This window comes from Cryptococcus neoformans (genome assembly GCF_000091045.1).
Source record: "Cryptococcus neoformans var. neoformans JEC21 chromosome 9 sequence".
NCBI lineage: Eukaryota > Fungi > Basidiomycota > Tremellomycetes > Tremellales > Cryptococcaceae > Cryptococcus > Cryptococcus deneoformans.
In genome coordinates this window covers 762,214-782,625 of record NC_006694.1, presented here as the reverse complement: position 1 = coordinate 782,625, position 20,412 = coordinate 762,214, and the positions used below count along the sequence as shown (strand labels likewise).

At 46.7% G+C, this 20,412-nt stretch overlaps 6 protein-coding genes across 6 annotated transcripts; 3 read left to right on the top strand and 3 right to left on the bottom strand.

Annotated features, from left to right (window-relative positions):
- The first annotated feature begins 137 nt into the window (after window positions 1-137).
- On the top strand, window positions 138-3,358 carry CNI02860 (expressed protein). The gene is made up of 7 exons (XM_572933.2): window positions 138-498; window positions 550-778; window positions 828-885; window positions 933-2,244; window positions 2,297-2,719; window positions 2,774-2,929; window positions 2,995-3,358. Exons 1-7 carry the CDS (start codon window positions 259-261, stop codon window positions 3,253-3,255), a joined length of 2,679 nt encoding a protein of 892 aa, XP_572933.1. The 5' UTR covers window positions 138-258; the 3' UTR covers window positions 3,256-3,358.
- Window positions 3,347-5,093, bottom strand: CNI02850 (ATP-dependent RNA helicase, putative). The gene is made up of 4 exons (XM_572889.2): window positions 4,669-5,093; window positions 4,413-4,620; window positions 3,870-4,364; window positions 3,347-3,817 (listed from the first exon to the last, which is right to left on the bottom strand). Exons 1-4 carry the CDS (start codon window positions 5,013-5,015, stop codon window positions 3,413-3,415), a joined length of 1,455 nt encoding a protein of 484 aa, XP_572889.1. The 5' UTR covers window positions 5,016-5,093; the 3' UTR covers window positions 3,347-3,412.
- Window positions 5,094-5,270: 177 nt separating this feature from the next.
- On the top strand, window positions 5,271-8,205 carry CNI02840 (conserved hypothetical protein). Its single transcript, XM_572908.2, has 10 exons — window positions 5,271-5,569; window positions 5,623-5,693; window positions 5,748-5,841; window positions 5,893-6,130; window positions 6,181-6,373; window positions 6,429-6,558; window positions 6,609-6,691; window positions 6,738-7,054; window positions 7,107-7,161; window positions 7,217-8,205. Exons 1-10 carry the CDS (start codon window positions 5,423-5,425, stop codon window positions 8,079-8,081), a joined length of 2,193 nt encoding a protein of 730 aa, XP_572908.1. The 5' UTR covers window positions 5,271-5,422; the 3' UTR covers window positions 8,082-8,205.
- Window positions 8,206-8,249: 44 nt separating this feature from the next.
- Window positions 8,250-11,317, bottom strand: CNI02830 (nuclear pore complex protein, putative). Its single transcript, XM_572655.2, has 9 exons — window positions 11,042-11,317; window positions 10,862-10,990; window positions 10,680-10,815; window positions 9,943-10,634; window positions 9,771-9,890; window positions 9,493-9,701; window positions 9,298-9,422; window positions 9,073-9,238; window positions 8,250-9,007 (listed from the first exon to the last, which is right to left on the bottom strand). The coding sequence occupies exons 1-9, from the start codon at window positions 11,212-11,214 to the stop codon at window positions 8,331-8,333; spliced, it is 2,427 nt and encodes an 808-aa protein (XP_572655.1). The 5' UTR covers window positions 11,215-11,317; the 3' UTR covers window positions 8,250-8,330.
- Window positions 11,318-12,666: 1,349 nt separating this feature from the next.
- On the bottom strand, window positions 12,667-17,471 carry CNI02810 (expressed protein). Its single transcript, XM_024657849.1, has 31 exons — window positions 17,158-17,471; window positions 16,875-17,084; window positions 16,736-16,828; window positions 16,631-16,690; window positions 16,539-16,589; window positions 16,448-16,497; window positions 16,300-16,401; window positions 16,199-16,253; window positions 15,954-16,147; window positions 15,884-15,905; window positions 15,738-15,832; window positions 15,601-15,685; window positions 15,502-15,553; window positions 15,251-15,450; window positions 15,136-15,197; window positions 15,021-15,084; window positions 14,901-14,964; window positions 14,727-14,848; window positions 14,593-14,674; window positions 14,367-14,537; window positions 14,191-14,306; window positions 14,066-14,142; window positions 13,913-14,012; window positions 13,826-13,863; window positions 13,591-13,770; window positions 13,472-13,546; window positions 13,395-13,422; window positions 13,161-13,354; window positions 13,046-13,113; window positions 12,906-12,996; window positions 12,667-12,852 (listed from the first exon to the last, which is right to left on the bottom strand). Exons 1-31 carry the CDS (start codon window positions 17,186-17,188, stop codon window positions 12,823-12,825), a joined length of 2,862 nt encoding a protein of 953 aa, XP_024513573.1. The 5' UTR covers window positions 17,189-17,471; the 3' UTR covers window positions 12,667-12,822.
- A 714-nt stretch (window positions 17,472-18,185) lies between these two features.
- Window positions 18,186-19,560, top strand: CNI02805 (hypothetical protein; the record flags this gene model as incomplete). The annotated part of the gene is made up of 4 exons (XM_024658739.1): window positions 18,186-18,740; window positions 18,786-18,862; window positions 18,908-19,416; window positions 19,471-19,560. Exons 1-4 carry the CDS (start codon window positions 18,229-18,231, stop codon window positions 19,558-19,560), a joined length of 1,188 nt encoding a protein of 395 aa, XP_024514410.1. The 5' UTR covers window positions 18,186-18,228.
- Window positions 19,561-20,412: the final 852 nt, after the last annotated feature.

Below are 20,412 nucleotides of genomic sequence, written 5' to 3'. Positions count from 1 at the left end.
GATAAGCGTGACGGCAGGCAACGATTTCAGCCACGTGTTCTCAAACTTTCCCACGGTGTGTTTTTATTTGGGTTGGTGTGGTTAATTAGTTATTTAGCTGGGTTCGTACCTTAATCCTGGACAAAAGTGTCCTGATCCCAGTGTGTTACTTCCTCACGCGCTCCTGCAAGATGTCCTGCAAGAATAGTAGACGTGTTTCGACATTTCAAAGTATCATTTATTAAGCCACCAATCCTTGAAATCCCCACCATATTCGCCATGGAGATTGCTTCGGCAGCGTGGAAGAACAAGGAAAAACAGTTCACTCAAAAATCTCATCAGATCGCAAGCTTATGGGGCGTCTCATCCGTCGTCAGGCCGGGAATCCTCGACTCGACATTATGGACTGTCAAGGATGGGCTCTTTATGTGTACTTGCAAGAATAAGCATTCAGAAGAAGATTATGAAGTAGAGGATAAAATTGTTGCGGCTTTGGAGAAGGGAATGATGGCAGCAGACGTAAGACATATGATCACAAAAGGAGATTCAAGGCTGATGCGAGCTGAACAGGCCAACTTGGATGAAGTGGGTAAGGCACTTGAGAAGCAGAGAATCCCAAAGAGAATGGCTACCATAGCTTGGGGTATGGAAAGGCACTCTGACGAGTTCTCGTGGGACAAAGAAGGTATGCGTGTGAGGCATATCAGCCTGGATCAGGTCGCCGAGTGTTCAAATATGGGCTTGGAAGAATTGTCTACAATTGATACGATGTCTTTGAAGTGCCCAAATAAGCACAGACGTGAGTGATCTGCCGCTATTGAGCAGTTGATCGACTGAAAATGCACCAGGTTTCGCGTACATCTGCCGAGTTCTTACCAAACCTAAGGTCGAGGATGGCATCGTTTTGTGAGCTTTGTTATTGCCTTCCGCACCTCGTCTAATGCATTTTTTAGTCATGTCGAAGATCCAGATGGACTTTCGCTGCCCGTCATCATAAAGTTCCCCACCTCCACTCCTTGTTACTCTCTGTCCATCAAGACCATCCTCGAAGAACTGTACTCTGTCGGCACTATCCTGGCCATCAAAGAGCCTGCCGTCCGATATGGCAAAAGGGGTGGCTACGTAATCTGCGTAGATATACCTACCAATATCGTCGAGATACATCCCAAAGACAAACTCGCCAGTCGGTTCGCGAAAATCCCACCTGCAGTACCTGTACAGGACTTAGAATGGGAGTCAGTGAAGGATCTTGGCAACAAAGCTCTGAAGAACAAGAATCCTATCATTGCTGCCAAATATTACACTTCCGCCCTTGCTGACCCTGCAGTTAAGGGAAGCCCATCTCGTCAGCTTCTCCTCTACCTCAACCGTGCTCAAGCTCTCCTGGATCAAAAGTTGTACGGCACTGCATACCGCGATTGTCTCAAAGCGGAGAAACTTGTGGCAGAACCAAAAGCCAAAGCTAGTCAACCACAATGTGCTAAACTGTATTGGCGTATGGCCAACTCGGCATACGGACTTAGGTTATGGCAAAGTGCGGAACAGCTAGCCGACAAATGCTCGCACTATCCTGAATCGAGCTATCAGTTGCCTGAATTGAGGAGAAAGTTGGAGCGGAGAAGGAAGGAATGGGAGAAAGGAGAATACGATTGGACATCGCTCTTCCATGAAGTGCACTTGTCAAACGCCTCTCATCTCGATGTAGCCGATTATCAGGGTCCGATCCATTGTCGTATAATTCCAGGAAGGAATACTCGGGGCTTGGTATTATCGGATGCTGTGAAAGCCGGGGATCTTTTACTTGTTTCCAAGGCCATCATTACGACCCACGCCACAGACGTGGGAAACGCTATTCTGCCTTGTGTTGACAACAGCAACGAAGATTACATTCCACCTTCTACTTATACTGCCATTAATCGCGCCGTGCACCGCTACATCGACGACCCATTCATGGGGCAATTGTTCGCTGGTTTGAACCTTGGGAAAAACGGAGTAAACATAGGGACCAATCCCTTACCACAATGGACTTGCTGTAATGATAGCCGTCTCAGTGAGCTTATTAAGCCTGTGGAGACGATTAATCTGCGAATGATCCGCCAAGCGATCGCGATGAACAAGGTGTTCGGGTTCTCTGTACCATACAAAGCGACGGATAATCCGGTAAAGGTGGACGAAATCCGACAGTGGCCTCTGATGTTGTTTGCGACGCCGACATTACTAAACCATTCTTGCAAGCCGACGGCTTCTTTGACGTACTGGGGTGATGTGAGTATCTCATCGGCCTTTTTCTCAAGCCATATTGATGCCGGACGTACAGGTTGCGGTTGTTCGAGCCCTCTACGACTTGCCCAAAAATTGCGAACTCACTGTCGAAAGATTCGACATCAACGCTACTTATGCTGCTCGCCTTGATATTTCTTTTAGCGAAAACATCCGATGTTCATGTATGCTTTGTAAATCCGATGCTAAAACCGAATATGACCTTCGTTGTCGTCTTGTGGAAGAAGTCTACCCGAAGCTACTGGAAGACTTTACGATGGACACTTCACATCCATTTGATGCAAAGTCCGAGCGGGGCTTTTGTAGGGCAAAGGAGTGGATTAGGTCATGGATGCAATTGGAGAGAAAGGTCATGTCGACGTATGGAGACGCCAACAAATGGTTAAGAACGGACTTGGCGCCTGTGCGTAAGGGGTTGGCCAAGGCATGGTATTTGATTGACATGAAGAAAGGTATTGAGGTGAGTCAATCCAATTCCGAATACGATTAGCGTTAATTGGTTCGCCTGAAACAGACCGAAATGAGGTTGTTCGAAGGTTTAGGCTGCGTTTGGTCCAGTAGAGAACAACGATTAAAGCACGGTCGATTGCTGGAACGAATATGTCCCACAAAAGACAACCTCATCATATTCCTCCTTACGTCCGCTGCACACTATGCCAAACTCCAGCCCGTACGTTCATGATTAACTGATGCTCCCAAGCTCTCAGAGAAAAGATGAGCTGACGGCATGGATAGCTAAATCGTGCTTATGTAAGTTTATGGGTCCGTACAGCGTTATGGGCTCATCAGATCATTTATGGCGGCAATATCGAACTGTTCAAAAAACGCTTCGCTGAAAAACTTCCCCCAGACGACATGATAGATTGGGAGTGGACAGATGAAGTGAAAAAGAATGGGGATGGGATAGGAACTTTGCCAAGACCAAACGTAGCTTTGAATGGGATTGGGGTCAATGGAAAGGACCATGTCCGAAAATTTTTCAACAGTACTGCGTAAAGCAGATTTTTTTTTATCACTTTTTTGCACGACTGAGGTTTGTTTGGTTGTTTGACGAAGGATGAATCATTCCCCAGTGCGACATGATATGTACTATGCCGATAAATGATCCAATACATGACATGTAAATGCGAACAACATCTTTGCAATGAACATATTACTTTCTTGCCTTTTTTTTGCCCCCCGGTGTGAACTTGTTCTTCTTTCTCGGCACACCAGCTTCCACAACATCATCGTCCCTATCCCTGTCATCTCCATCGCCAAAGGTCTTTCGCTTCCCCTTATCCCTTCCTCGCTTGCCACCTCCACCACCAGTACCACTCTCCCTCATCTCCAACGCCGCTTCCCTGTTTGCTTTCGCAACAGTGTCGGTCAGGAGTGCAACTGCCTCCTTGTCGACATCAAAAGAAGTCATTTTCTTGCCAATATGGGATTCGATACGTTGAAGAATCTCAACGTCGTATTGCGTGACGAGAGTGATGGATTTACCGGAACGACCTGCACGGGCAGTACGACCGACACGGTGGACGTAGTCTTTAGAATTTGTAGGCATGTCGTAGTTCTGAAGCTGGAGATTAGTCTGCGTTCAAGCGAAGGTGTAAGAATAGACGTACGATGACGAGATCGACGAGAGGAATGTCAAGACCACGAGAAGCAACGTCGGTGGCCACCAAAATGCTTCTTCCACCGGATTTAAACTTGTTCAAACTTGCCAGTCGGAGGCTTTGGGTCATTTGGCCATGCAATGGGATGGCTGGGAAACCGAGACGACGAAGGATAATGGATAATCGCTGAGAGTCGGCGACGGTACGGGTAAAAATCATCATGGAAGATGAAGAAAGCTCGTTGGCAAGGTAAAGAAGATAAGCGTCCTTGTTCTTAAGAGGAAGGAGGAGATAGTGTTGTAGGAGGGTAGAGACAGTCGAGTACTTAGAAGAGACTTCGACGCGGACAGGCTTATTCAAAGAAGCACGTTGAAGCTTGGCAACTTTGGTCGTCATAGTAGCAGAGAAAAGGTATGTGTTACGCTCCTTTGGGATAACTTTAAGGATTTTGTCGATGATAGGTCCGAAATCGAGATCGAGAAGACGATCGGCTTCGTCCATTACCTGATACGGGCGTAAGCGCAACACACACGGGAAAAAAAAAGTACCGACCAGATATTTTAAGGATTTAAGAGAGAAGCCCTTGGTGTTTTCCAAATGGTCCATTAATCGACCAGGGGTGGCCACAATAATGTGAGGTCGCTTAGAGAGGGCGATAGATTGAGACATCATATCCATACCGCCGACTAAGACAGCCGTGCGAACGCCGATGCCAGATCCAAGAGAGGTTACTTGTTGAGAGATTTGATACGCCAGTTCACTACAGCTTTATCAGAATACGTCCAAGTTTATCCAAAAGATCACTTACCGAGTGGGCGCCAACACAAGAGCGAAAAATGGTTGAGGATTCTCCCATAATGTCTGCAGAATCGGCAAACTAAATGCTGCCGTTTTACCGGAACCGGTCTGAGCAAGACCAATGATATCCTTGCCTTCTAAAGCATGAGGAATTGCTTCAGCCTGAATATCTGAAGGTTTCTTAAAGCCCATCGAAGCACATGCTCGGCATAGCTCCGGACTGATACCGAGGTCTGCGAACGTCTTGTTGTGCGATGCTTCAGGAGCGTCGGGGTTGGAGGACGCGGGAGAAGGGGAGCGGGATGGAGGTCCAGGTTGAGACATTGAGGAGGATGCCTCCGGAGACGGGCTGGGCATTGTGCTCAATCTGCTCTTTGTTTTTTTGTTATAGATGCACAATAAAGACTTATTCGAGGAGGTATACGCTTCTGACAGTCACCAGGATGGTGGCCAAAAATCTTGAATGTGAGGGTGGAGGTCATTCTTAACTCGTAAACACCGTAATTAAAAACCTAGAAAGCTCCTAATTTATTTCTAATTTCTCCCGTCCCTTCCGCGCCTGACTTTGGTTTGTCTTGTTGATCGCTTTCTATATCTTCTTTCCATACTCATCTTAGGCCCTATTCGCCTTGTTTGACTAACTTAAAGTTAAATTGCGGTCATCCAAGATTTAAGCTATCCTTAGAGGCCCAGACAGCCAACTTTAACCAACGCACCAAGACAAATTTCGACCATCCTTTGACCACTTGGGCTACGAGGTCAACATGGCGGCTCCTCGACGATCTGCTGGCGTCACTTCCAGTTCTGGATATGCCGATGTAGCAGAGCTGGAGAAGTATAAGCTAATATCAAATATTGGCAAGGGGAGTTTTGGAGTCATTAGCAAAGTTCAGAGAGTGTCGGATGGCAAGGTAAATAGTCAACATTGAGCTGTTTTGGCTGTCGCTGAAGCGTCGTCATTTAGGAATTCGCCCTCAAGCAACTGGACTATTCGAAAATGACAGAGAAAGACCGCAAGCAGATCCTTGCTGAAGTGTAGGCCCTCATTCGATGTTCTGATACCTGTAAACTGACTTCTTCAAATAACAGAGCCATCCTCGACTCGCTAAAACATCGAAATATCGTACAGCTCATTCAGAAGATTAAGGACCCTAAGAACGAACGGATATATATAGTCATGGAGGTACGTCCCATTTAGGGTATCAATTACAATAATCCTCTAACGTATTCACAGTACTGCACCTCAGGTGACCTTGGTACCCTGATCAGAAGAGCCCAACGCAATAATTCTTCCCTCCCAGAAGATAAGATATGGAATATCTTTCTGCAAATTGTACTTGCTCTTCATCACTGCCATTGGCCGGCAGAACGTCCCGCCAATACTGGAGGCCGGCAAAGTGTTGTTGCTCCGTCAACGGATGGCGGAGTAGCCAGATACCAAGTGTTACATCGTGACCTAAAACCGGAAAATGGTACGTATCGCAGGTCTCGCCTCTATATCTCAGCTAACATTTATATTTAGTATTTCTTTCCGACGAATTTGTCAAATTGGGAGATTTCGGATTGAGCAAAGACATGGGTACTGCATCATTTACCAGCACGTATGTCGGCACTCCTCTGTATATGCCTCCAGAAATCCTTGCAGAAAACCGATACGACACGAAGTCAGATATATGGAGCTTGGGATGTTTGGTCTACGAGATGTGTGCTCTTCAGTGCGTATCATTGTCTTAACCTCGGTCAGAGAATAACTGACTGGTCAATATGCAGCTCTCCATTCTCCGCCGCTCAAACACAAGCTGAACTCATAACCATGGTAAAATCTGGCAAGATACCCCCTCTTCCGGCTCGTTACTCCCCAGCTTTGCGTAGTGTCATTAAAGCTATGCTTACTTTGCATGTTCGTCCAGCCATTCAACTACTGTAGCATCTAACTAACTTTACATGCAGCCCGCAAAGCGACCCTCTACCAAGGACCTCCTAGAGATGCCCGAGATGAAGTTACATCGAAAACTCTTCACAGTTCAGAACCAGTACGTGTACAACAAACCCTTAGCACCTGTATTAATTGACCATTAGGACTTCCCTTCTCTTTGCCAAACGTGACGAGCTCAAACAATTCGAGGATCAGATCAGAGCGCGGGCTGTAGCCTTGGACGAAAGAGAGAAGGAGCTGGCTGGGAGAGAAGCAAGTTTGCAGGCTAGGGAAGATCTTTGTGACAGTCGAGAAGAGGAAGCAAAGGAAACTCAGAGAAAGTTGAATCAAGCGGCGGAGAGTCTGAGAGGCCAATGGGAGAGGTTCCGGGAGGAAAAGGAGCAGTGGGAAAGATATAGAGAGCTGGAAGAAGAGGCCAAGGAAACGGCTTTCGGAGTGACCGATGTGCCTGATGAGAAGTGTCCGTTATAATGCGTGATGTTCAAGGTAAAGTGAGCTGATTCAGCGTACAGGTCAACCCCATACTGGTGCAGTAGGTATCGCTCGGCCTCCCTTAGAGGAACGCAAGTGAGTTTGGACTTTGTTTTTCGTGCTTGTCGACAGCATACTGATACCCATATAGCACTGCACCAGCATCACCTTCCGTGTCTCGATTCACTCGCTGTCTTGATACCCCGTCGAAAATTCCTCTAGCCACTGCTGCCGTCTCTCCTGCCCCTCTTGCCCCTCTTGAGGCACGTTTTAGTACTTCCCACTTTCAACCTCGACCTGCCACTCCTCTTCGTCGAGCTGCCACCAAATCAATGGGCAATCTTGCGGGTGTTGTTCGTGCTCAAACGGCCCAAGAATGGGCGGGTGCTACTCAGTCAACCCCCGCCAAGCAGTTCAGTTTCCCCATACGACAGCAGCGCATATCTATTGGTAGCCCTAGCGAGCTGCAGAGTGTGTGCTGCGAAGATGTTTCCATGATCAGCGCCATTCCCTCTCCTTGGGTACCTCGACCTCGAAAAAGCTCTGTCGCTCCCTCTATTGTCGTTGCTCAGCAAGAGTGTCCTGCTTCTGGCGAATCATTTTCTACCGGCAACAACCGTCTAGCAAGCGTAGCGCCCACGCAGATCCCGGCTCCGACATTTATATATCGTGAAGCTGCCACTCCGGCCAAATGGTCATTTGATGACCCCGACCTTCCTAGCCCATTCATTCGTCGTCCCAATTCAATGCCTACCCAACCTCAAGCAGCATCTTTCCCTCCCTCGTCAAATATGGTCGGTATGAGACAGCCTTTAGGCTCAATCAACCCCCAGGCTACCATCACCGCCCCTTCCGCTTTAGGAAGTCCTGTGGCAAAGAAAATACCGAGCAGGAGTGGTAATTTACACCAGCATGTTCTGAAGGTCAACGCGGCGAGAGTGAGTGGGGAAGGTGTCGCGCCGTCTGTTGCCCCTGTCGGTGTGGTGAGAGGAAGGACTGGAAATCGTATTGGGTAATGGCATCGACTCTAATAAAGGAGATGTTGAGCTGTAGTAGTATAGAAGCCATTGAATCGGCTTAATATTTAGTCTTGAGCGGACACAAACACATTTAATCAAGTGTGGCCTGTATGTTGATCGTCATGTGTATCTCTTCATCTCTTCTTACTTGTCTTCTTCATTGCATATACTCTTGCATCTGTCTTCATTGTCTATATCCTTGGCATTGTCATATGTGGAATCGACTTAAATACGTTGTCCTTTCTCTCATGCCAGTCTCCTGACCTTGAAAGCGTTCCCATTTCCTGACTTTAACACCTCAAGTGCCACCTCCCTGATCTTGTCCATGTACACCTCAAGCCGGCTGACACCCTTTTCGCCACCCCCAACCATTTCCGCACCTCCAGCAATCGTCGCCAGTGGCAGAAAGCCCTCGTACACTCTATATCTCCCATCCGCCACTATGCTCGCCAGTTCAAGGGCCCTCTGCAAAAAGTAGGGGAATAAAACAGATTGTTCGATGAGAGTGTTGTGCAAGCGAAGGACGAGGTCGGGGATGAAAATATGTCGTATAAGCTTGAGTTGCTTCTGCCTCTCCTCCTCCCCTTCGTACTCGTACAACCCCTTGCCGTCCTTTTCAACCTTGGGAGACAAGCTAGGCAAATCCAGCCACCGTTCCTTGATTAACCCCACAGTACCCTTCCAGACATCTTCCACGCAGGCCTCAAGATCCTTCTTCCAAGCGTGGACTTCAAGTTTGCTAGCAGTAAGCGAAGGTTGGCGGAACAGGATGTCGGCAAAGTAAGTGTGGGACGAGAAGAGAGAGAAGAGCCGATTGTAGGAGGCGAGTTCGAGGAGGTGACTTTGATTGGTTAAAGAGGAGGAAGTGGGAAGGGAAGGAAGGGAGAGAAGAAGAGATTGCGCGGCATTAGCTTGACCCTTGGCTAGACACATGTTCTTAGTCAGCTAAGGTAGTTTTGCTTAAGTGTTGTTACAAGAATGAACATACACAAGAAGTATCGAACGAGCTGGCAGGATCGCACGAGCGCATCATCCGCCGTTTCCGGCAAGATGATTAACCACTCGATAGATCTAATAAGCACGACATCATGTTCCGTCAAACCGATAGAAATGGGAACAATATCGGGTTCAGCGAGAAGCCTCTTGGGAGGGTCCTGTACAAAGGTGATAGGTTAATCATTGTGCGCCAAGAGAAAAAGATATAAGAACCTACAGCGACCACTTCTTCAAGACAAAGACGGACAGTTTCGCGAGCGATGAGCGCCACATCGAGGTTATGCTTCTTGGCTCGCAAAAGCGCTTCTGACCTGGAGTCTCTGCCGGCAGAAGGGTCCATCGCTGTATTTAAGTCAGCATCATAGACAGGAACGAGAAACCCAGATCGAGGGATTAAAACCCTCGGACATACACCATAAGAAACGCGCATAACTTTCTTCACCACTACCTTCCCTCAGACAAGCCGCATACATGGCGACGAGCTTATCGTTGCCTTCTCGCTCGAGAATTTGCAGATAGGCTTGAATGATAGCATTGGCCGCTGAAACAGGAACGGGTTGAGAAAGGGTACGGAGGATGAGAGCAAGATGAGTGAAAAAGCGGAGAAGAGGTGCTATGAGTCTTTTCACGAAGGACCTCAGCGTATGCGCTTTTAATTGATGGTGGGACAGATGATAGGAGTTCACTCACTCTGGAGAAACCCCAGATTCGAGCTCCAGAAGTTGATCCGCAAATCCGTGGAAGAGGGCTTCTGTTCGATCGAGCAGGATCATCTGCTGAGCGACATGGTACGGTTCGGTCATGGTAATACTGTCCTTCTCAGTCAGAAACCCAGGCGAACGCATGCACGATTCAGACTTACGAAATTGAGGCATTCTGTAGATTTCTCATACTTGCAAAAACCTCTTCAAGTCCCCCTTTGGCCATCTCCACTTCTTCAACGTCATCCTTTCCTACCCCCCCTTCGCCTTCCCAAAATCCTCCAAGCTCACGCCATCTCTTCTCCAATCTCGCTTCGATCCTATGCTGCACGTGCGCCCAAAGATAGTCTTCCCACGACTCACATGCCGGTAAGAGCGTAGGTAGATCCGAGATCATAGCAGCGTAGAGATTTCGCTCGGCAGGCAGGAGGGTGTGGTTCTTGGCAATCGTACGGCAAGACTTTTTCCACAAGGCACGGTATCGGTTTCCAGTCATCACGGTTGGCTCAGTTCCTTTACTCATGCCCCCCATCGTCCACCGCCGTACACCCATCAAACTCGCACCTCTCCATGGCTCACCCCCCTGTTCACATACTTTGATCGCTGACTCAAGCTCTCCATATCGGACGAGGTTGTATAGTGTTTCGAGGAGGGGCAGTTGGTAAGTCTGGTCTTCGCCCGCGAGAGAAGAACTGTGAGGATCACGAACGGTAAAATCGGGATCGAGTGAAGGTGAATCTGTGGTCGAATGGAATTTAGAACGGCGGACAGTGGATGGCAGATAGCCATGTCTGGCTTCGAGAGGCGGCGGTGAAGTTAATAGAGGGCGAGTTTGGAGATGCTCGACCAATGTCTAATATAATTAGTAATTAACCTTTCGCTTGCTTCAAGAACTTACAGCCCAAAGCGATAATTCTGGGTCTTCAATGACCATTGTCTGCACGAGATCTTCCGGACTTGTATAGGGATTTTCGATGATCTGCTGTGCAGCAGATGGAGGAACAAAGTTTGGATCTGTGCGGGGTATCCGGTTGCTACATTTATTAGAACATGAGATCAAATAAACTAAGCAATACTTACTCATACACCGCACGAATAAGCTGCCACGCTCGATGTTCTGACAATAACGCCTTGTATTCGTCTTCTGATATCTGCTCCTCACCGTCCATCTCGAATGACGAGCAGTTTGTCGGTGTTTTTGACCGAATGCTGTGACCACCTTAGTATTTTAATAGTGCAGTAGCATAATTATCCACTCACGTTTCCTCGAGCGATTCCATGAGAGAAATAATTAATCCGCTTTGCTCGTCAAGAACAGCCTCATGACTTATAGGCGAGTCAAGCTGCGTTGAAGGGCCAGCTTGTGAGTATTGTTCTTGATATGCCGCAAGCAGGCTCGCAAAAGATGAGTAGGGCGTTCTCTCGGCTACCATCTTGTGTCCTATTTCCTAATGATTTGGAGTTGAGAAATGGTTCGATTCCAGATACAATTTGCCGAATGATTGTGATTCTTGTTATGCTGAAGTGGAGAACGACCGCGGTGAACGAACAAGAAAGTATAAGGAGTAAGATAATTAAGTAACAATACCAAGAACAAGAAGTTATTAAGATATTAATAAGCAACAAATACGTAGAAGTTTGACGTGTGGAATTTGGTAAACTTATTTATTTCCGCCACCGGCCGGCCGGCCGCTGGGGCACGATACGAACGCTGATGGAACGAATGCACCGACCACTGCGCCACTGACGGATGACTCCAGGCTGCGACAGTTTGGACATTCAAGCTCGAATTTGCAGCAAACCCTGGTCGAATAAAACCTAACTCGGGCTTTACTGTCAGTTGGGCTCCCAGTCCGTCCAATGTCCCGTCTGCCTACCGGTTTGCCCCCTGCTGAGTTTGCAAGTTTTGCAGCTTCTTCGTCACTTGTTGGTTGTGCAAGTCTGAGTGGCCATATACCTACCCCTGCTCATTATCCCGGTTTAATACTGGCTGTGCCCAGGACTTCTAACCCTTGGTGGATCGCATTTACTCATGAGGCCAGAATGAGCTGATGCACAGTCACTATGACCATACGTGGTTGATAGTACATACCATGCCTTCAGTCAGACATTTGGGCAGTAGTCCCTACGCACCACCAGGATCCCCCTCTCCTTGCTTATACCAATGTATTCACGCGATCTAATCAACCATATGGAGCTGCATTCCACATAAAGCACTGAACGTGAAACATCATCTATTCCGTGAAAAGAACAATTTCGATGATGGGATATTCCTCCTTTGAGAACTGCAAGGTCTACCTTTTACCTTTCGGTCTAGCCTATACTGCCGGCGGACGACTGTAAACCAAGTCCTATTTTTTGATGAATGCCATATCTTCACTCGATACCTGTATTTCAGATCTTACTTTTTTATTTATCCAAAAATTCGCGGTCAAAATGACTTCGACGACAGAAGAGAAATCCATGACAATCACAGCTTCATCCAACAACGAAATTAGTGGAACTAGTTCAAGCTGGGCTCAGGAGGTGAGTGATACCGCTAAAGGATTGGAGAATTGGGAAATTACATGTGAGTCCAATGGCGACATTTCTGTAAACCTAATCGTCATTACTGACATGAGACTATTACAAGTGATTGCGGTGCTATTGGCTATTGGGGCTATCGTCTTGATTTACTTCGTTATTCGTTGGGCGAGGAAGAGACGTAACAAAGACGTGAAACCACCTGGATTAGACGTATCTAAAGTATAGATAGCAGATAGTTTCCTTCGCCGGAAAATTATAGAGCCACGCAGTGACGAAAAAACCCCAGTTTAGTACACACATTGACGGAGCCCAAAACAGTCAGAAACCAAATCAAGATGCGGAAGAAGAATCAAACAACATGGCTTTGCATGCTACACAAACGGATCTTAAATGTTTCAATATATTTCAGGGAAAGGAATGTATTATTAGTAGATAAGAAGTTACGTTAGCAGTTGATCTTGCTCAGGAGATGTCTGTTAGCAACTGGAGTCAGTGATTTTGTATTAGTTAGCTTTTTAAAGAGCCCACTCGTAGTGCTCGTTCATCTAAGACAATAAATGTTTAGTTTCAATTACAATCGGCGAGTTCCAAAACAAACCTTTTGACGATCGATATTTAGCTCAGGCGTTCCTGTCGCTATAGTCATTGCAATCTCACACCATGCCTTCGCTTGAGATACGCGTGAAGAGCTGTTCTATGCTCAGCTCATCCAGATGCTCAACAGAGATATTCTTTCACCTGAACCATTCCAGACCCTTATTCCAGGATGTCGCGACCAGCCACTGGATCTCATCCAACGGATACGCCTGTGCAGGTCAGCAACCAAATAAGCGGTCCATCAACCTCAACTCACGTTCTTCCCAAGTGATGTCTTTAGGACATCAAGCGCTTTTTCCGCATATTTCAAAGATTCAGCTTCCTCTTCTGCTCCGTTACGATGTAGTAGAATCCTCAGTATTGCTCTCATCCACCTCGAGTATCGTTTAATGTCTTTGGCGTAAACCGTTGGACATGTATCGAGTATTAATTCGAGGAGCTGGTAGGTGACTAGAGACCATGAGCTTTGATTTCTGTATTTAGCACGTACTGTGGCTAGGACACCCCTCATATTGGAACTAAGTAGATCGTTAGGAAGGTGCAAAAGGGAATTCTAGAATCATATACCAAGACGTTGGCCATCATCTCCAACGTTTGATTCGTCTCACTTATCTCTCCATTTGCGTGTGCTTTCTTCATACGCTAACCCGCCATCAGCCGTATCCTGACGATCAGAACAAACGCACTTCTAAAACTGGCGGTATGGCAGTCCATTCTTTCGATTCGCAATGCAGTTCAATTTCAGATGTGTCGATGATGCGTCTCATATGAGTAACGACTGGCCATCTAGGATGTGTTGATTTGACTGAAGAAAGAGCTTCTCGGCAGTGAGGGACGTAGTCGAGAAGCTGGTCAAGTAATAAGACCTAAGTAAGGTTTCACGTCAGTAGTCATTCAGAAGGTTTTAGTAGGTTGAGATACCTTGTCTGGTCCATTGGAAAGATCTCTGCAAAAGAAAACTACAGGATATTGTCAGTAGACACTACTAATTCGGAGGTATAAACCCACTCTTCCCACACAAGCAAGCAAACATGGCTGAGCCACGAATAAAGTGAAGGTCCGGATCTGTTGCACCTGATGTCTCTATAACGTCGTATATGGACATGAGCTACGGCTTCTCATTAGTCAAAGCTAACAGAATTTCCCAAGGATCGAGTTTACCTGCGCTGATATGTCGAATAAATCTGCCAAAGACTTTGATGATAAAGTACTGAGGCCCTGCACTGCAACATTATATGCTAATGATGGGTCAAATTATGTTCTAGGTATAGTCCATCACGACGCACCACACTTGTATAACCATGATATTCCTTTTGTCTGCCCTTGCCCTCTAGTAGGATCTTCAGTAAGTATATCAATAGCTGTCTGCAAATACTCGATCATCGACTCGATAAGTCGATCTCTAAGGATCAGTAAGTGAGGGCTTGGGACCGAAATCTCTGTATCTTCAAGGTCATCTTACTTATCTTCCGCATGAGCCAATTCCATGACAGTCATACGAACCAGACACCTGATAACAGTGATAGTTTCAATCTGCACATCAGAGTTCACCCTGGAATCTGTCAATGCGTTTAGAAGGGCACGCATAGAAGCGATAAGGACATGCTTTGCGCCCTTTTCGTTCGCGAATGAACTGAGAAGAAGGTCTCAGATGGATTGAACTGTAGCCGTTAAAAAAATGAGCTTACGTCATTAAAACAAGTTGTTGAACTTCAAAATCTGTACACTCTACAATAGAACAAACAGCATCGATGGCCGCTTCCTCTCGACCTGAAATACTGTGTAAGAGGTTGTGACAATGGCTGAAGATTTTCGTGCCCACCTTGTCGGATGGCCGTTAGAAAAGCCAGATAATGTGTTGAAGCTTCTTCCTTGGGGCAAAGTGAAATCAGATTTACGGCTGCAGCCCAATCGGCCATTTTTATATGGCATAGAGCGGCTTTTCTATGTGCCGTATGAGTGCACACACTAAGATATACCAGCGGACATGATTTACCGGTAGCATCTGGATATGTTTTCTCCGCCAAGCTCTTTGAATACAGCATGAGCGGCCAACTGATCTGTTATAGTTGAATCAGGGTAGGTTCTTTGAAAACAGCGCAGGGAGTTAACATACACCAGTGAGCTGCTTCAGTGATTCTTTCCTTGCTTTCATTGAACACACCAATATTCCATAGAAGCTGCGGAAGAAATAAGCACGAAAGCACCCAGTTCGATACGATGTGGCGTACCGTTTGACAGGCTATTGCGCTAACTTTATCATCAAGTTGATAGTCAGGGTCTTTCGAAATCACTACAATGATTGTCATCATCGAGAGATCCAGAGCAGAATCGAAATCAATTCACTATCTAGTATTCCAGCAGCAACGCTCACGCCAGCTGCCGGAGGAGACAAGGCTTTCACGAATAAAAGACCCTCGTACATGATTATGCGAACATAGGGATGGCCTGAAGAGCTGGCCAGGGCCAGCCGCAGATATGTCTGGACTGATTGCGACGGAAGAGCGGGATACGGACCGATGAGAGATGCCAGTTGCGACAGCATTCTGCAGGACAATAAGTACGTTGAGCGCCGACAAGAGCTTAATATGATTTACTCAAGCACGCTGTCTTCAGTCCAATCTGTGAGTTTCATGATATCTTCCATGACTAAAGATTGTTGTCAGTGGAGTTCGATGCAGGCAAATGACATCTACCAATTCGGAGTTCTCCTTCTGGTGCTTTTCTAGTTTTGAGAATATGCACCTGAAGCAACCTCATCTCGTGCAACGTTGCTTTGTCCTTCAGGATAGAGTCAGCAAGATAGCCAAGGAATACTATAGTGATAATTTACAGAATCGTCAACTAGTTCGCCCAACTCATTGAGGGCTGCTGTGGCTGAGGTCAGAGCATGAGGGTCCTCCTCTGCTTTCACCAACTGTGCTCGAGCTGAGCCATTCAGCTAACGTGCGTTGAATAGTGATCGGGCGCGAAGCTTACACAAACTTTTAAGAATGGCAATCTGATGTGCTCATCAGATCCTTGTCAGGCACCGGCCAACTACACTTACATGAAGTTCTTTAAGATGATCAAGTTGAACACCCCGGTTTATCAACTTTTCAACTAGAAGTATCCCCTGCTTTAGCCAATCGATGGACCCCGAAATGTTGATGCGCTTGTTAAGCATGTCATTGCCTACTGTCCAGCATTTTGAAGCCAGAAGGCGACACTCCTGCGCTGCCATCGACCATGTCTCATCCAGCTCTAAAATCTGTCAGTCTAATTCTGTTGAACCACCAATCAAGCTTCAATTACGGGTAGCTTTGTAAAGAAGATCATAGGCAAATGAATCGTTCCCTTCACGTAACAGCTACGTTTCGCATAAGAATTGTCCCCTGACTGAGGAAAATATTCACAAAATCTATCCTTGCCATGTAATACCACACGAGCACGGTGACCTTTTGCTTGAGCTCTGAGGCTTCTTTAATGGTAGTTGAGGAAGTGATCAATTGTTCGTACTGTTTCTTGTCAGAGAGCAGTAAAAAGTAACATTGCATGTCCCACCTCGGCTCCTTGCAGGGATAGCTGACTTGCCATAGGTGTCTTTCCAGCCTCTGAGTTGATGTAAGATGGATCAAAACTCCTGCGAACCTACCCAGTAGAGCAGTCATCGTTTTTGCAGTGAGCCCAAGTAAGCGTACCACAACTGTACGGTGGTCAGCGTAGTAGTCAACGCCTGATATTTACATGTTGTTGGACCCCTGATGTCCGTAGCCGCCTCAACAAGTCGAAAGCCGGTTAGTCTTACTGCCAAGCGATGAGCTTTCAAATTTATGACGTTACGAAACTCACAGGCCGAGAAAGTAGACAATTCATCCTTGCTTAGTTCTGGGGTTGTAGGTGTGGCGCGATTCACCTGAGATGCAAGGTTCCACAAATGCACACCTATCTTCTCATCAGTAATCCAATAGCATATTAAATATCCACGTACCTTCCGTATCCAGCCAGTCGATTTTTACCTGCTCAGCTCCGCGTGAATCACCGTCTCCATCCTTCTTTTTCTTGTTCTTCCTCGACTTAACATAGTTGTGCACCGCTTTTTGGATAGCATCTAGCAGTTTGAGCAGTACACGCGTTTGTTGAGCGTTAAGTGCACCAGATATAAGGGCTGTGAGTTGCGGTCGAGCATCGTCAAGAGATTCTGGTACAAAGCGGTCGCGTCAACTGGTGCCTAGATGGTGGAGGTTGTTCTTCATTCCCTATTTGGTACTGACCTTGTATAGCCGTGAATGGGTCTTTGGGCATTTTGGAAGAAAGATGCAAATGGATAGCGATGATGAGATGGAAAGAGAAGATGAAGGTGGAAAAGAAGATGCTTGGTGGCAAATGAAATTGGCCGTAAGTAAGTGTACTTCAGCCTAAGAACAATAATGTGGATGACGGTGCTAGTGCCGGCGCACAGACTACCAAAAGAGAAGATGAAGGTGGAAAAGAAGATGCTTGGTGGCAAATGAAATTGGCCGTAAGTAAGTGTACTTCAGCCTAAGAACAATAATGTGGATGACGGTGCTAGTGCCGGCGCACAGACTACCACCACCACCACCTTCCAACTAGCAAAAGTACACCGCCTACTTTCTCTTCCTCTAGAAGGTTTTCATTTTATTGAGTTATTGTTTGCCCGAGGACCTTGAAGGGCTAACAAGCGCAGCTTGTAATACGAAATCCTTATTCTCTACTAGCCACAGACAGGGACCTGCTACCGACTGATAAGAATGAATATTATGACTTCTTCGTTCGTTCATTCGTTTACTATTGACGATCTCTGCAGCAGTTCTCTCCAACAACCCATCTAATCTGCAGCTGATCTTGTATCCTTTATTATGATTCATACAACAGTATACCATAAGGAGCTTAATGGGAATCATAACTCAGATTACAATCTTCGTTGCAATGCAGGCAATTGTTGTTATTACCCTCCTCCTCCTGTAGAGGGATGTGGAGTTGTTGTTATAGCGCCCCTCGCTCCTTGATGTTGGGGCTTCGATTCACGTCCCCCAAGGAAGACTTTGGGTTGCCAAAACATAATTCTTTCCCTCGAGTAACTCTTAACTTCAATCTATAACGTCCTCAGACAATTCTTACTCGAAAACCGTTCTCGGTGAAGCTGTACACCCAGTCTCGGCTTTCGGGCATCGGCCGTCCGGTCCGACCGGACGGATGTCCTGCCATTCACTGTATGCCTCACATACAGCCTTTTTGCTCAACATTACATATATGTCTATTATCCGTACCGAATGTAGATGCATCCTTTTAGTTAGAAGAGTCTCATCAACCATAAAGTATACATGGCAACAGCCACAACAGGCAAAGAGACCTCACTCGAGGATCTCATCCGGCTATTACCGGACCCTCAAGCACCTCTTCCTCCCCTTTCACAAAATATATACACGGTCGTCACCTGGCTTGTGTACTTGGTATATCTGTCCATTGTTCCCATATACCTCCCTTATCTCATCTTACTACACATCCTTCTGCCTCGTCCATTTCCATCATGGACTTTATCTCAACGCATCAATACTCGTTTGAGCAAATTGCAATCGACATTGTTGGCATGGTGGCTGCCCCCGATCTTGTTTGATGAGTGGAAAGTAGAAGTTTGGAAGATGTACACAGATGAAACCGAGACGGGGAAATTAGAAGTAGAAATTGTCAGTCTGCCGCCCATCGACGAGAAGATGGTTGTGAGTAGTCTTCTAGATGTAAGACCGGCAGTTCGACCCGGATTTATGATAATCCCGAAAGACACCGTATATCAGCCCGTAACAAAAGCGCGAGTTATATTGCATATACATGGAGGGTAAGTTTCGTCTCCTTTTACTTAGTAATCCACTGATCCAAGTAGAGGATACATTAGGGGACATCCACTATGGACGAGCTTCCCTGTGGATATCGCCAGAGCCACAGGGATGCCTTGCCTCAGTGAGTCTAGTCATTCTTCAGCAAAGACTTACTGAGCAATACCAGGTGTATGCTACCGCAAAACATTGGAATCCTCGAGTGCCTTTCCTGCTCCTCTTTACGATGCCTTATCAGCCTACCTCTACCTCACTCAAACATACCCAGGTTCATCAGTCCTCCTCCTCGCAGAGTCTGCGGGTGGTCATCTCGCTCTTCTCCTCTCACGTTATATCCGCCATTTCTCTCTCCCTCAACCGGGGTATATCGCACTTTTGTCTCCTTGGGCGGATTTATCGATGTCATACCCGTCTTACAAGTCGAATAAGGATTATGATACGCTCTGCCCAAGGCGATTGAGAACGGCAGTCAATTCGGCTATGAGATACTTTATCCCTGCTGCTTTGAAGACCGAGTGGTTTTCTCCTGCCAACGCTGAGAGCAAAAGCTGGTCATATTTGAAGGAAGAAAGAGTGAAGGTATATATTCAGTATGGCGGAAGAGAGCTGTTCCGAGATGAAATCGTGTCATTGGCGGAGAGAATGAAAGGGGCGGGAGTGGAGACGACCTTAAGAGAGGTAAGCTTGTAGACTGGCAAGCAGAGGGCGATGACTGAGAAAGGGCCCCTATAGGATGTCGATGGACTACACACGGCTGGGCTAAGCGAACCAAGGGCCAAAAATACGTTTCAAGAAGATCTTTTGGGGATGCTTAAGGCCTGAAGGTTAGTCACAGATATTCGAATTAGAATCTTGACTGGATGGCGGCCAGTAATATGGGTGAGTATAACAATCTTTTTTACTCGCTGGGAATACTGTGAAAAGTTCTTGAGGATGAGGAAAGAGCGAGTGAATCGAAGATCGACGATTGATGATTGATGATTGACGATCCCATCACAATCTTCGGTCACCAATTTATCTGTTATTAGGGCAACGATATTTGACCAGTGGCTCAAATATCCAACCATATCACGCTGAACGCCTACTATTCGAGATTCTGGAACGCTGAAAAAAGTGTGGAAATCCGGGTTGCGGCCGAATCGGCCCCTAAGCTCAGGCCGTCTGACATTCATTAGACGATCGTGCTGAGCTGATAGCCGTTCAGGGGCTGGAGGACAGATGACCAACCAGGAGACGAAGAACTCAAAACCCACGAGGTTCTGCGTGAAGCGTGAAGACGAACGAAAACCAACAGACAAGGTCAGACCTGCCTCCTCTTTCCTCTTGTATTGTATCACACCCATAAGTGTGAGGTAGGTTGCAGGGATGATAATGAGCGATCGAACAGAAGGAAGGGATATGGGATCCTCCACGGTCTTTGAACCTGTGTCTTTGTGTGTCTGTTTTCTGTTTTCGTATTCGTTATTTGTGTCATCCCTCATCGATTTTCGCCCAATTAATATTTATTAGGGTCTTTTTTGGTTGGATGACGATGGAGGTGGTGGAGGTAGAAGAAAGTGGGGCGTCGGAATCTCAATGCCGTGTGCTCACCCAATCGTTCCTCGTCCCTGTTCCTTTCAATAGGCTCGAAGTTCACAGCTCACAGCTCAACTTCTTGCAGCTCACAGCTTACAG

Coding starts and splice junctions, on each gene's coding strand:
- CNI02860 (XM_572933.2), top strand. CDS start 259: ATGGAGATTGCTTCGGCAGCGTGGAAGAACAAGGAAAAACAGTTCACT. Junction 779..827: donor GTGCCCAAATAAGCACAGAC/GTGAGTGATCTG, acceptor AAAATGCACCAG/GTTTCGCGTACATCTGCCGA. Junction 2,930..2,994: donor ACTATGCCAAACTCCAGCCC/GTACGTTCATGA, acceptor CGGCATGGATAG/CTAAATCGTGCTTATGTAAG.
- CNI02850 (XM_572889.2), bottom strand. CDS start 5,015: ATGCCCAGCCCGTCTCCGGAGGCATCCTCCTCAATGTCTCAACCTGGA. Junction 4,621..4,668: donor CTTGTGTTGGCGCCCACTCG/GTAAGTGATCTT, acceptor ATAAAGCTGTAG/TGAACTGGCGTATCAAATCT. Junction 4,365..4,412: donor TTAAATCCTTAAAATATCTG/GTCGGTACTTTT, acceptor CGCCCGTATCAG/GTAATGGACGAAGCCGATCG.
- CNI02840 (XM_572908.2), top strand. CDS start 5,423: ATGGCGGCTCCTCGACGATCTGCTGGCGTCACTTCCAGTTCTGGATAT. Junction 5,694..5,747: donor AAGCAGATCCTTGCTGAAGT/GTAGGCCCTCAT, acceptor TTCAAATAACAG/AGCCATCCTCGACTCGCTAA. Junction 6,131..6,180: donor TGACCTAAAACCGGAAAATG/GTACGTATCGCA, acceptor ATTTATATTTAG/TATTTCTTTCCGACGAATTT.
- CNI02830 (XM_572655.2), bottom strand. CDS start 11,214: ATGGTAGCCGAGAGAACGCCCTACTCATCTTTTGCGAGCCTGCTTGCG. Junction 10,635..10,679: donor CAGAATTATCGCTTTGGGCT/GTAAGTTCTTGA, acceptor TAATTATATTAG/ACATTGGTCGAGCATCTCCA. Junction 9,423..9,492: donor TTATGCGCGTTTCTTATGGT/GTATGTCCGAGG, acceptor ACTTAAATACAG/CGATGGACCCTTCTGCCGGC.
- CNI02810 (XM_024657849.1), bottom strand. CDS start 17,188: ATGCCCAAAGACCCATTCACGGCTATACAAG. Junction 15,833..15,883: donor TGCCATTCTTAAAAGTTTGT/GTAAGCTTCGCG, acceptor TGAATGGCTCAG/CTCGAGCACAGTTGGTGAAA. Junction 12,853..12,905: donor TAAATATCGATCGTCAAAAG/GTTTGTTTTGGA, acceptor TTATTGTCTTAG/ATGAACGAGCACTACGAGTG.